Source organism: Carya illinoinensis, chromosome 1, assembly GCF_018687715.1.
Source record: "Carya illinoinensis cultivar Pawnee chromosome 1, C.illinoinensisPawnee_v1, whole genome shotgun sequence".
Taxonomy (NCBI): domain Eukaryota; kingdom Viridiplantae; phylum Streptophyta; class Magnoliopsida; order Fagales; family Juglandaceae; genus Carya; species Carya illinoinensis.
Window position 1 is genome coordinate 5,188,148 of NC_056752.1, and position 11,062 is coordinate 5,199,209.

Below are 11,062 nucleotides of genomic sequence, written 5' to 3' on the forward strand. Positions count from 1 at the left end.
AGGTAGAATTTTTATCTTATTTTATTTTATCTTTGGTTTGATCACTGAGAATTTTCATATGAGAATTTTGAATTTTAAGATGAAATATTAAAATATTATATTTTAATATTATTATTATTTTAAAATTTAAAAAAGTTAAGAAAAAGTTAAATTATTTATTATATTTTGTATAAAAATTTAAAAAAGTTATAATAATAAAATGAAAATTTTATATTTGAAATGAGAAATCTTAATTTCGAAACCAAACCTTAGTTTAAACTGTAATTTCATGGAATTTTGTTGGAGGACTTGTGGCCAGTGGAAAATCTTTGGACTGAGAAAACTGTGGTGATATAAAAGTTTTTTTAAAAAAATCATGTCCTCTTAATGATGTTTGGGAAGATAATTTTTTTAAAAATTTTCTTCTGAATTTTGTAAATGTTATAAGGCGAATAAATAAATATTTAACTAATAAAGTAATTATTCTATGTAATCCAACTATTTGTTATTTATTTAGAAAAAAAAAAAGGAAAAAAACACTATCTTTTGGTAGAAAAATAGTACTTTTTTCTATACTTCTCAACTCTTATTATTATTATTTATTATTTTATTATTATTTTTTACCTATTTTTATTACTATTCTTTACTTTTTACCTACTTTTTATTACTATTCATTACTTTATTATTACTTTTCATATACTTTTTATTACTATTCATAACTCTTCTCAACACTCACACCCATCCTCATTGTGTTTCATTTGATTTGAGTTCATTTAATCTTAAAGCTTCATTTGATTTGAGTTCAGCTTATTTTAATTAATTTCTATTTTAGACTTATTCTTATATTTAAATATAACTCTCAAATCATTAAAAACACTCAATTTAAAACATTTTTACAAGTAAAACTTACAGACTTTTTTAAATCAAGACTTATTTACACTTAAAATCTATAATTTTTTTCAATTTAGTATAAATAAATTTAAAGTTCTTTTAGATCAGTCTCACAAAAATTTTATTCTACCATCTCAACTCATTACTATTTATAAAGAATTTAACTCAAATCAATTCAGCTTAGCATTCAAACCAAGTTGAAATAATTAGATATATGTTTTTTTAATAATTAAAAAAGTAATTATTAATTTATATATATTTAAAAATAGAATCGACCAAATTATCGGTAGGTTTGATCGGTTCGGCAGTAGGACCGATTTGTTTTTACTTTTTGATCATCTACGTGCTGCCGCTAGATATAAAGTAGGTAGAGCCCTAGAATTTTCAGCGCTTGGAAACGTCTCTCCTCTGAATTACGCAGACCAAATTTCTCGGTAAACAAAAGTGAAGCAAGACAGCGAGAACACGCTGATAGATCGAGTGAGAGTAATTAGTAGAAGATGTCTGATTACGAAGTAAGATACAACGGGGAGGACGCTGATAATTATGGCGGTGGCTCCTCACCTCCTCAACCTCGCGGTGGTAGCAATGGCGGTCCTGACGATAACAGCGACTCCAAGTCTCAGGTATACTTACACACTTGGTTCTACTGCTCATTTATTGGGAAGGCGTATGCATGGGACTGAGAGGATGCGTCGGCTGGGCATTAATATTAGGGGTTTTGGTTGAATCTTGTTTTTTCAAGGATATGGTTTACGTGGATTTGAATTTTAGGGCTTGAAATGAAAGGGATCGGTTGATTGTGTTTTTAGGGTTTTTTTTTTTTGTTAATATGTTTGGATTTTGAATTCATTTGAAGTTGTTTTATTTTTTCAATATCTTAATTTATGCTATGGTATTGATAAGTTGTTAGTTCACTGCTTTCAGTTGTAACTAAGGCATTTCTGGGAAGATGCATCTGCGGTTTTTAGTTGAAAAGAACTAAGCAACTTTTATTTTTTCGGGTTTTGAAATTACTCTACCCTTTTTCCTTGCATTCCGAGACTTTTAGGGTTGCCTTTTGGGTGTAGATACATTATGGGTAAGTTCATTTACTGAAAAAAAAATGTAGATACATTATGGGGATAAATCTCCGCTATTATGATAAACATGTTCAAGATGTGATAGATTTGAGTTTTACTTATTAAAAAATAGGATGCGATAGATTGGTTTTTTATTAATTTTGGATTTTGCTACTTATTTGATTGTTGGAAAGATCTAATCTGAAATGTAGTATTTCATGGCTCTTGTTGAATTTAATAGTACAATTCTCTGTGGGTCATTTTCTTTATCAATTAGAACAAATAAGGTATGTCATTTCGTGGTCTCATTGAAATATTCATCTTTGTTAGTTCCATTCAAAGTTTTGGGGTGTAGGTGATGGCTTGGGGAACTAGCTTTGTTTCTTGTTGATATATCTTTAATCTTATAAGATCTTATAGACTGGAGGATAGAATCCTGCCTGTTCTGGTTAATTTTTTTTTTATTAGTTCTGGCTGCAGTGCAGCATGCTTGGCTGCTTATCTAATGTGTCTTGTGGTTCTTCTTTCTGTACAGTGACAACTTGCTCCTTGATGTGTGGTATGATATGCTTGTGATTAATTTGAATTTCATAAACTTAATTCGTGATCTTCGCATATTAATTAACTCACAAAATATTGGGCCTGTAATATTCCTTAGTTTCCCTAGTAATCTGCCCTTTTTTGTTCCTCATTATCATTTGTTTGATTAAAATTTCTAATATAACTGAATCATTTGCAGCATGGTTCTCGTGATTATGAAAGAGAACCTTCAAAAAGTAGGGAGAGGGACAGAGAAAAGGGGCGCGATAAGGAGAGAGATAGGGATAGAGATCGGGAGAGAGACAGAGGCAGTGAGAAGGAGAGAAGCAAGGAAAGAGACAGGAATAGGGAAAGGGACAGAGACAGGGACCGGGACCGTCATCATAGAGATCGCCACGGGGATCGAGATCGCAGTGAGAGAAGGGAACGGGGCAGGGATAGAGATGATGATGATTATCATCGAAGTCGGGATCATGACAGGTAGTACATGAACTGATACATTTTGATTTATTTATCATGTATTCATTTATCAGCTACCATTCATGTCGTTGATATACTGAATTCCGATGAAATAATTGGGTGTTATTACATGTATGTGCATTATATTGCCTATTATTGTGCATGTCTTCTGAGAAATACTACTGAAGCTTGTTTTGATTCTTGAGATGATGATATTTTGCTTGATTGATGAACAGACGAAGGGATCAGGACAGAGATATAGAGGATAGGCGCAGGCGCAGGTCTCGATCTCGTTCAGGGGTTAGATCTGAGCACAAATCAAGGTCACGTTCTCGCTCTCGCTCAAAGAGGTATTTTATGCAAGATTAATTAGTATGTCTAGGATAAACCTGGCTTCCATGGAGACAGATTGCTGTGATTTTTCATGATTAAGACTTTGTTTGGACTGATTTTATTGTTGAACTATGCCCGCAACAAGATTTTTTGTTATGGTATTTGCCGGCTGCAGTTTATGCATGTAATTTCATTGTTATTTACCTTTTCAGGTCCCTTTTTTTTTTTTAATACGTGAGAAGTATACAAAAGAACACCTAAGTACATTCTTCTTTTCAGGTCATTTAGAGATCTGTAATAAGTATTTTAGTGTCATCTGCCTTTCACATAAGTAGTCAGATTTACTAAGTTTCCTGTAACTGATTTCTTATATATATACTTTTTTAATACCATGTGATCTTCTCAGTATTTTATACAGACACGTGCATTTTTATATGAAATATTTGTTATGATGAACGACTAGGTAAGATGGAGATGCTGTATTTTCTTGTACAACACATGCATTTCTCGATATTTAACTAATGTTGTTTCCCTTATTTATTCAGATGTCTGGTTTTTAAACGAAAGTGTCACTTTAATATTTGTTCTGCTCTTTGGTATACTAATAATATTTATGTGCAGCAAAAGGATTAGTGGTTTTGATATGGCTCCTCCTGCTTCTGCATTGTTGCCTGGTGCCACTGCCGCCGTCGCTGCAGCAGGTAAATGTGCCCTCTTATTTATTTAAGAATGTTATCATTTTCTTAACTGCTTTTTTCCTTTTTTGGATATAGTGTGGAAAGTTCGTATCAAATTGCATGGTGCGATTTGGTAAGCTATATCTTTTGTTCTTTCATTTGCACATACAGCTTTTCAAGCTGTGGTCTCTGGATGACTATACTTTTTTTTTGTTTACTTGGTGAAATAATTCTGGAATCGGAACTGAGAGATGTTTCTGGTTTTTTTTGTTGTGTTTGGTGTTTGTTTGTTTTGTTTCTATGTCATGTCTTTTGTTGTAAGAAGGCAATGTTGGGCTAGTTGCCCCACTGAGCTGACAATGGGCGTGAGCCGACTTCTGTAGCTTTTATGTACAAGGAGGAAACAATGCACCGGTTTGATGGGTCATGTTCGTCTTCAACCAGGAACTATTGCCTGTTTTGGTAGTCTTACGAATATTACCTCCATAACTTGTATATAATATATTCCTTTCATCTCATTTGATAAATCTTATTGAAGATGTTAGGATCTGCTTAATTTAATGTGCTTTCATGGAAAATCAAGTGATAAGAGTTTAGCTACATTAAAGTAAACTAAGATTTATGCTACTGTTGTATTCTAAATAGTCAAATCCATGTGCAGGTCAGCTTCCTGGGACTAATCCAGCCATTCCTGGGTTGTTTCCAAACATGTTTCCTTTAGCAACTGGTCAGGTATGATTCTTGTGCACATGCAAATGATTTCCATGATAATGCTTTAATTGTCAATTATCATATGACTTGTTACGTGCAGCAGTTTGGAGCTCTTCCAGTTATGCCGGTTCAGGCAATGACCCAACAGGTTAGTTAATTTAGCACCTACAATAATAAGTGTTTATAACTTTAAAATACACTAGTAGAGATGGTTCTTGGTGCTGCAGTTATTGGCGTTGTTGGCCATGATCTATTTAGTTTATTTATTTATTTTTTAAATCATGTTAACATGTAATATGTAATATTTGTGGTTTCAGGCAACAAGGCATGCTCGACGGGTGTATGTGGGTGGCCTTCCTCCTACAGCAAATGAACAGGTTCATCCACCCCATTGACTTTGTTGTTACTAATATCTTGAGTCCCTCCTCACCTGATTATCGTTTGAATAACTTGCTTTACCCATTGATCATAATTATCTTAAATGTTCTACTGCAGTCTGTTGCAACATATTTCAGTCATGTTATGGCTGCTATTGGAGGAAACACTGCTGGTCCAGGTATACTGGTGCTTGAGTTCAATTTGTCTTCATAAGCTACCAGTCCTTTTAGTTGGATGGGTTCTGGATGGTTTCTCTACCAATTCTTTCTTTTTCACTCTCTCTCTCTGGGCAGGAGATGCTGTTGTCAATGTTTACATAAACCATGAAAAGAAGTTTGCTTTCGTGGAGATGAGATCTGTCGAGGAGGCTAGCAATGCAATGGCTTTAGATGGGATTATTTTTGAGGTGTGTATTTGGAATTGATGGACATTTGCATGTCTACCCTTGAAAAATTGGGTTAGTACATGACATGGGACTGACATCTTTCATTCTTTCTACTTTTTCCAGGGTGCCCCTGTTAAGGTGAGGAGACCTAGTGATTACAACCCATCCCTTGCTGCAACACTTGGTCCAAGCCAGCCCAATCCTAATCTGAACCTGGCTGCTGTTGGGTTAACAGCTGGATCTGCAGGTGGGCTTGAGGGGCCTGATCGCATTTTTGTGGGGGGGCTTCCCTATTACTTTACAGAGACCCAGATCAGGGAGTTGTTAGAGACTTTTGGGCCACTTCGGGGTTTTGATCTTGTGAAAGATAGAGAGACTGGAAATTCAAAAGGCTATGCCTTTTGTGTTTACCAAGATCTTTCAGTTACAGACATAGCTTGTGCAGCTCTGAATGGAATTAAAATGGGTGATAAAACTCTTACAGTTAGACGTGCTAACCAGGGTGCTAGCCAACCTAAACCCGAGCAAGAGAATGTATTATTGCATGCACAGCAGCAGATTGCATTGCAGGTGAACCCTAAACTTATTTATTTTTGTAGATTTCTTGCTCTTGTCAAAGTATCGCTGCATTTATTTAGTGACTATTTTTGTATGTTTGATATATGCCCTTTGTTTTGCAGAAGCTCATCTTACAACCTGGCTCAGTGGCCACAAAAGTTGTTTGTCTAACTCAAGTGGTTTCTCCTGATGAACTTAAAGATGATGATGATTATCAAGACATTTTGGAAGACATGAGAGAAGAGTGCGGAAAATTTGGTAAAAGCTCGATCTAACTAGTGATTACATGCTCAGAGTCTTTACTTCCATGTTTTTGTCATTTCCCCTGCTAAGGTTCTTTCGTATGTATTAATCTTTTTCATTTTATATCTTTTTGTTTTACAGCCATTTTGTAGTCCCACATTCTGCTTTAAAGAATCAGGCCTAACATACACAGACAGAAGCCTCCATAACCTTATTTTATGTTTACCTAAGAATGTTTCTTTGTATATTTTTAATAAATCTTATGCAATTTGAGTTGTTGATGTCATTTGCAGGTGCACTGGTAAATCTTGTCATTCCCCGCCCAAATCCAAATGGCGAACCATCACCTGGAGTTGGAAAGGTTGTATGATTTTCCTATTTCCATTTATTTTCCTGCAATTTAATCTTTGCTCTAACGTGACATGGTAATTAGAGTATGAGAGTCCTAGTTGTTGAGTGTTTGTCCTTCCAGGAAAATACTTGTCCTTTCTCTTGTTCTCCCCCATTTTCCCAAATCATTGGTAATTGTGGTTTATAGCTCGAGGAAACTTAAAAAGTCAAATGACCCTGTCATGTGAGGGATGAAGTAAATTACTTTTTTAAAGCAAGATTTCATTAAAATTAAAATCCAAGAGGAGTGGTGAGGAATTTCAACAAAAATCCCATTTCTAGGAGAAGTAGTGCAAAAAGACAATATTAACAGGTAATGAATCTGATTACCTATAAAAAAGGGTAATGAATTCATTTAAGTGGACTTGTGCCCATGTTCCTTGGCTTAGCTAAGGAGGGACCGTTAAAGAAGCGGTTTTATAATTCAATTGTGGACCCTTCAAATGTGGTTTTGGGCCACATCCAGGAGAGCAACACTAACGTCAGTTGTTGAGGGGTTGTTGAAGGAATCTCCACGTTTTCACTGAATCGTCGGTTAGGGACACTACTGTCCATATGTGCGGTACACGTGGTAATTAAAGGTCAAAATGTGCACTGGTGTATGAAACTCATTCATTTCCTAGGTGGCGTGCTTTCATGTGAGTTTTGAAGTTGGCAATGGCAAGTATAATGGTGGGAAAAGTTAACTTGCCCTCTGGTTTTGCCCTCTCATTTTGACAGCTCATGTATTTTATTTTATTTCTTTTTAATGGTTACGGAAGTGACTATGAGCAAATTTGTGATTTTAAGAAAAAAAATGTTTAAAGATGTTTAAAAAATGATTGAAAGAAAAAGGAAAAAAAAAAGAGTACAATTTGCACTAGGGGGCACACTAAGCAGTACACTCTAGGTGGCCTAGAAGCAGGACCCATAATGTTGTGGTGCGAATGATTTTTTGATGGTTTAAAGGTGGTAGATTGGACATTCTCCAACCTAGGATAGAGAAGAAGGGTAAAAAAGTGGGTGGGAAGGATTGGCGAGGGAGAGGAGGGAGGAATCCTCCTCAATCCCCTTCAGGCGGAGGAAGTGGGGGAGAGGTTATTTGTGTATTTCAGAAAAAAGTCTTAAGAGGTAAGAAACAATTACTTGGTGAGAAAGGATAACAAACATTGCAACTGAAACTTCTTATCAGTTCCTATCATTTTTTCTTTTTGAACTCATTGCTGAAAACAAATTGTGTGTCTATATCAGGTCTTTCTAGAGTATGCAGACACTGATGGTGCGTCAAAAGCACGTTCTGGGTTGAATGGAAGAAAATTTGGTGGGAATCAAGTCATGGCAGTCTTTTATCCGGAGAACAAGTTCGCCCAGGGGGATTACGAAGGATAGTTATTCTCCAGTCTTATATTACAGCCTCCATGTTGATGGATGGACATATTACAGCCTTGGGATAGGTATATTCCCCCTTGTTGCGTTGGAGTTGTAACAAATGTGAGATGCTATTGAATCAATTTAAATTGCCTTGTTCTTGCTGATTGGTACAAATAGCAAAATACAATTTGGGGTGCGACTACTTGTAGTTGTTGGTGCTGTTTGTCTTCATTGCTGAGCTTGGCCGTTTAATTTTAGGGTAGAACATATTTACACTTCATATGATATGGTATTATTAGCTTTATTTGCACCTTGGAAGTTTTCAATAATTTTTTTAGTTTCATTTCTCATGGTATCTGCTTATTTCTGGAAAGTAAATTCGAGTGTTCGGGGTGATGCATATCCCCTTGTGATTAGGGGTTTTTCCAATGATTTCATGTCGTATAATGGTATGAATAGACAACTGAAAGTCTTGCGATCTTGGTAGAATTATATTCAATTAAATGATCAAGATATTAGTCTTGGGCGTTTAGGCATAACTTGAAGGTCTCAAGTGGGAAAAAGTTGGGCATATAAAGCATGTCTTACAAATATTACAGGATGTATTATAAAAATATATATTATAGGATTTATTTTCTGTAGCTCTGAGGCCTAAGTTTCGACAAACATTTGGAGCGAAATTTTTTTCTCATAATTACATCTATTTTTCCATGATTCCAATGATTAATAAAAACCTTTTGCCATGGCCTATAGTCCAATGATCTAACAAAATTTGATGTGGCAAAAAAATATTTTTAGGATGAGGAATTTGGAGATGATGAATTGAATAAAAATATAAGAATTAAAAAATAAATGTGCCAAAAACTACAAAAAAAAAAAAAAAAGAAAAAAGAAAAAAGAAAAAATGTAATTTTTAGAGAGTGCAAGTTAAAAACTTAAAAAGGAAAATTTTAATAATTGCATCACTATTTCACTTTTATTGGATGAGGTAGTATTGTTCATCAACCATTGAAGAATAACGTGGTTTGATGTGGTATCGTAAAATAGATCTAATGGATTATAAGAAGTCATGTCATATTATAATTATAAGTTTGTTTTTATATAGCTTTTGTGTGTTTATAGTATTTTTTTTTTTTGAATATCATTTTTAAAGAAATAAGAGATGATTCAAGAGTGAAAAAAGTAGATAATAGGTATGTAACATTATTCAACTTAAAATCTAATGATATTATAAATATATATATATATATATATATATATATATATATATATATATATATATATAAACAAGTAAAATTAAAGGAGGATAATGACCAATTGGGTGCTCTTCATGGCATCTAGATCGGCTACCAAGGTCTGCCCCTGAATCGGCCATCCATGTGCAACCATGAATTGGCCACCTAGTCGCACCACAACCATCGTGTTTTTTTTTTTCCTAATCTATATATATACTAGTTTTTATCTCTATATTTTTTTAAAAAGAAATTATAAACACAATGAATTTAAAAGTGAAAACTCCAAAAGTATAAATTGAAAATATAATACACGTGTTTTGTAAAGTATTCATATATTCGGAAAGAGTGGATCTACAATCACCGACTTGGATTCAAATTTGGATCTCGATAAATGTAATTTTTTATATATATATATATATTTAGAAAAATAAAATTCACAATATCAATAAAAATACTTATTTAATCATTAAATTAAAATAAAAAATAAAAACAATGTATTGGGAGAAATGCTCATGACATTGTTTTTTTTTTTTTGAAATAAACATGCCCTTCATTAATATCAATCATCAATTACATAATGCTCTTTTTCAATACAACTTATAATCTCAAGAGGACCCTCCTCCATCCATACATACATGCTCTTCATCAAAATCTAATGCTAGTTTGGCTATAAGATGGGCAACAACAATCCCATCTCTAGGAGTAAATCACAGGCTCCTATTCAGAATGAAACCAGGTACAAAAAACTTCTTCAAGTCTTCAATTTTATGCCCATACCAAAACCAGCTTGCATGAGGATTTTGAATGTCTCTAATTACTTGGAGTGTATCACCTTAAAAAATGACTTGTTGTAAGCCCATCTCAGTGCTCAATTCAGTTGCTCTCTCCAATGCTAATATCTCGGCAATAATAGGACCTTGGGCTTGCAAAAAACTTTTTCAAGTTTTCAATTTTAATGCCCATACCAAGCTCAGCTTGCATGAGGATTCAAAATGTCCCTAATCACTGGGAGTGCAGTACCTTAAAAAATGACCCGTTGTAAGCCCATCTCAATGTTCAACTCAGTTGCTCTCTCCAATGCTAATATCTCGGCAATAATAGGACCTTGTACATAAGCCCTCAACCACCTGCTATTAAATCTCCTTCACAGTTTTATATTACTACCCCTACCCCCATTCTCTTCCTCTTCTCATCAAAATAAGCATCCCAATTTACTTTATACCACCCCTCCTTTGGTTGAACCTATCTCATCACACCATTAGTGCCCCATAGCCCCACTCCCTGATTAATATGCACACTTTGTGTAAGCTGAAAATTTTCAAACACAAATTTAGCACCAAGCCACAATTGACCAAGACTATCACACACCTTTTTGAACACTTGCTTATTTCTCCTCAGCCACATGTCTAAAAACACAGGAGACAAGTTTCAGAGTTGACGATTCACATTGCATAATCAACCCTTCCCAGATGAAACTAAACTCCATCTCCATACACTTAAATTTCTATAAAGGACTGGCTACCTGCCTAGATATCTTGGGCTGCCACATCCCCACAACACATGAGAATTTGGTTCTGCAGCTTGAAAACAAATGGGACAGCATTCATCCTTAATCATATGTCTCTTAAAAAGATTCCTCCTAGTTCGGGACATTGTTGGATCCCAAGCATTTCATACTTCCCACTGCTTGTGCTGTACAGCCTCCTCTAAAGGGAGGTGCTACTACCACCAATGCAGGCCATGAAACATCCACCAAATAGGCAATTGTAATCTTATCTTCTTCTCTCTCTCTCTCTTTTTTTTTTTTTTTAAAATCTATTAAATATTTTTTAAAAATAAATAAAAATTATAAACTCATTAAAAATATATTTA

General features: G+C 34.5%; 1 protein-coding gene across 10 annotated transcripts; it reads left to right on the plus strand.

Annotated features, from left to right (window-relative positions):
- Window positions 1–1,215: 1,215 nt before the first annotated feature.
- On the plus strand, window positions 1,216–8,265 carry LOC122307305 (splicing factor U2af large subunit A). Of its 10 annotated transcripts, none has more exons than XR_006241727.1 (13): window positions 1,216–1,496; window positions 2,671–2,951; window positions 3,167–3,280; window positions 3,885–3,964; window positions 4,602–4,672; window positions 4,752–4,799; window positions 4,969–5,028; window positions 5,147–5,207; window positions 5,323–5,435; window positions 5,538–5,984; window positions 6,095–6,230; window positions 6,357–6,576; window positions 7,836–7,920. XR_006241727.1 is itself a non-coding variant. In XM_043120098.1 (13 exons), the coding sequence occupies exons 1-13, from the start codon at window positions 1,371–1,373 to the stop codon at window positions 7,971–7,973; spliced, it is 1,743 nt and encodes a 580-aa protein (XP_042976032.1). In that variant the 5' UTR covers window positions 1,217–1,370; the 3' UTR covers window positions 7,974–8,265. The 10 variants fall into 10 exon arrangements, 9 of the variants coding, with proteins under 9 accessions (XP_042976032.1, XP_042976041.1, XP_042976089.1 ...); XM_043120098.1 differs by having other exon boundaries at window positions 1,217–1,496; window positions 6,509–6,576; window positions 7,836–8,265; XM_043120107.1 differs by having other exon boundaries at window positions 1,219–1,496; window positions 4,755–4,799; window positions 6,509–6,576; window positions 7,836–8,265.
- Window positions 8,266–11,062: the final 2,797 nt, after the last annotated feature.

Excerpts from the sequence above, each read along its gene's own strand:
- LOC122307305 (XM_043120098.1), top strand. The coding sequence starts at position 1,371 with ATGTCTGATTACGAAGTAAGATACAACGGGGAGGACGCTGATAATTAT. Across the intron at positions 3,281-3,884 it reads TCTCGCTCTCGCTCAAAGAG|CAAAAGGATTAGTGGTTTTG; the intron begins GTATTTTATGCA and ends ATTTATGTGCAG. Across the intron at positions 5,029-5,146 it reads CTCCTACAGCAAATGAACAG|TCTGTTGCAACATATTTCAG; the intron begins GTTCATCCACCC and ends GTTCTACTGCAG.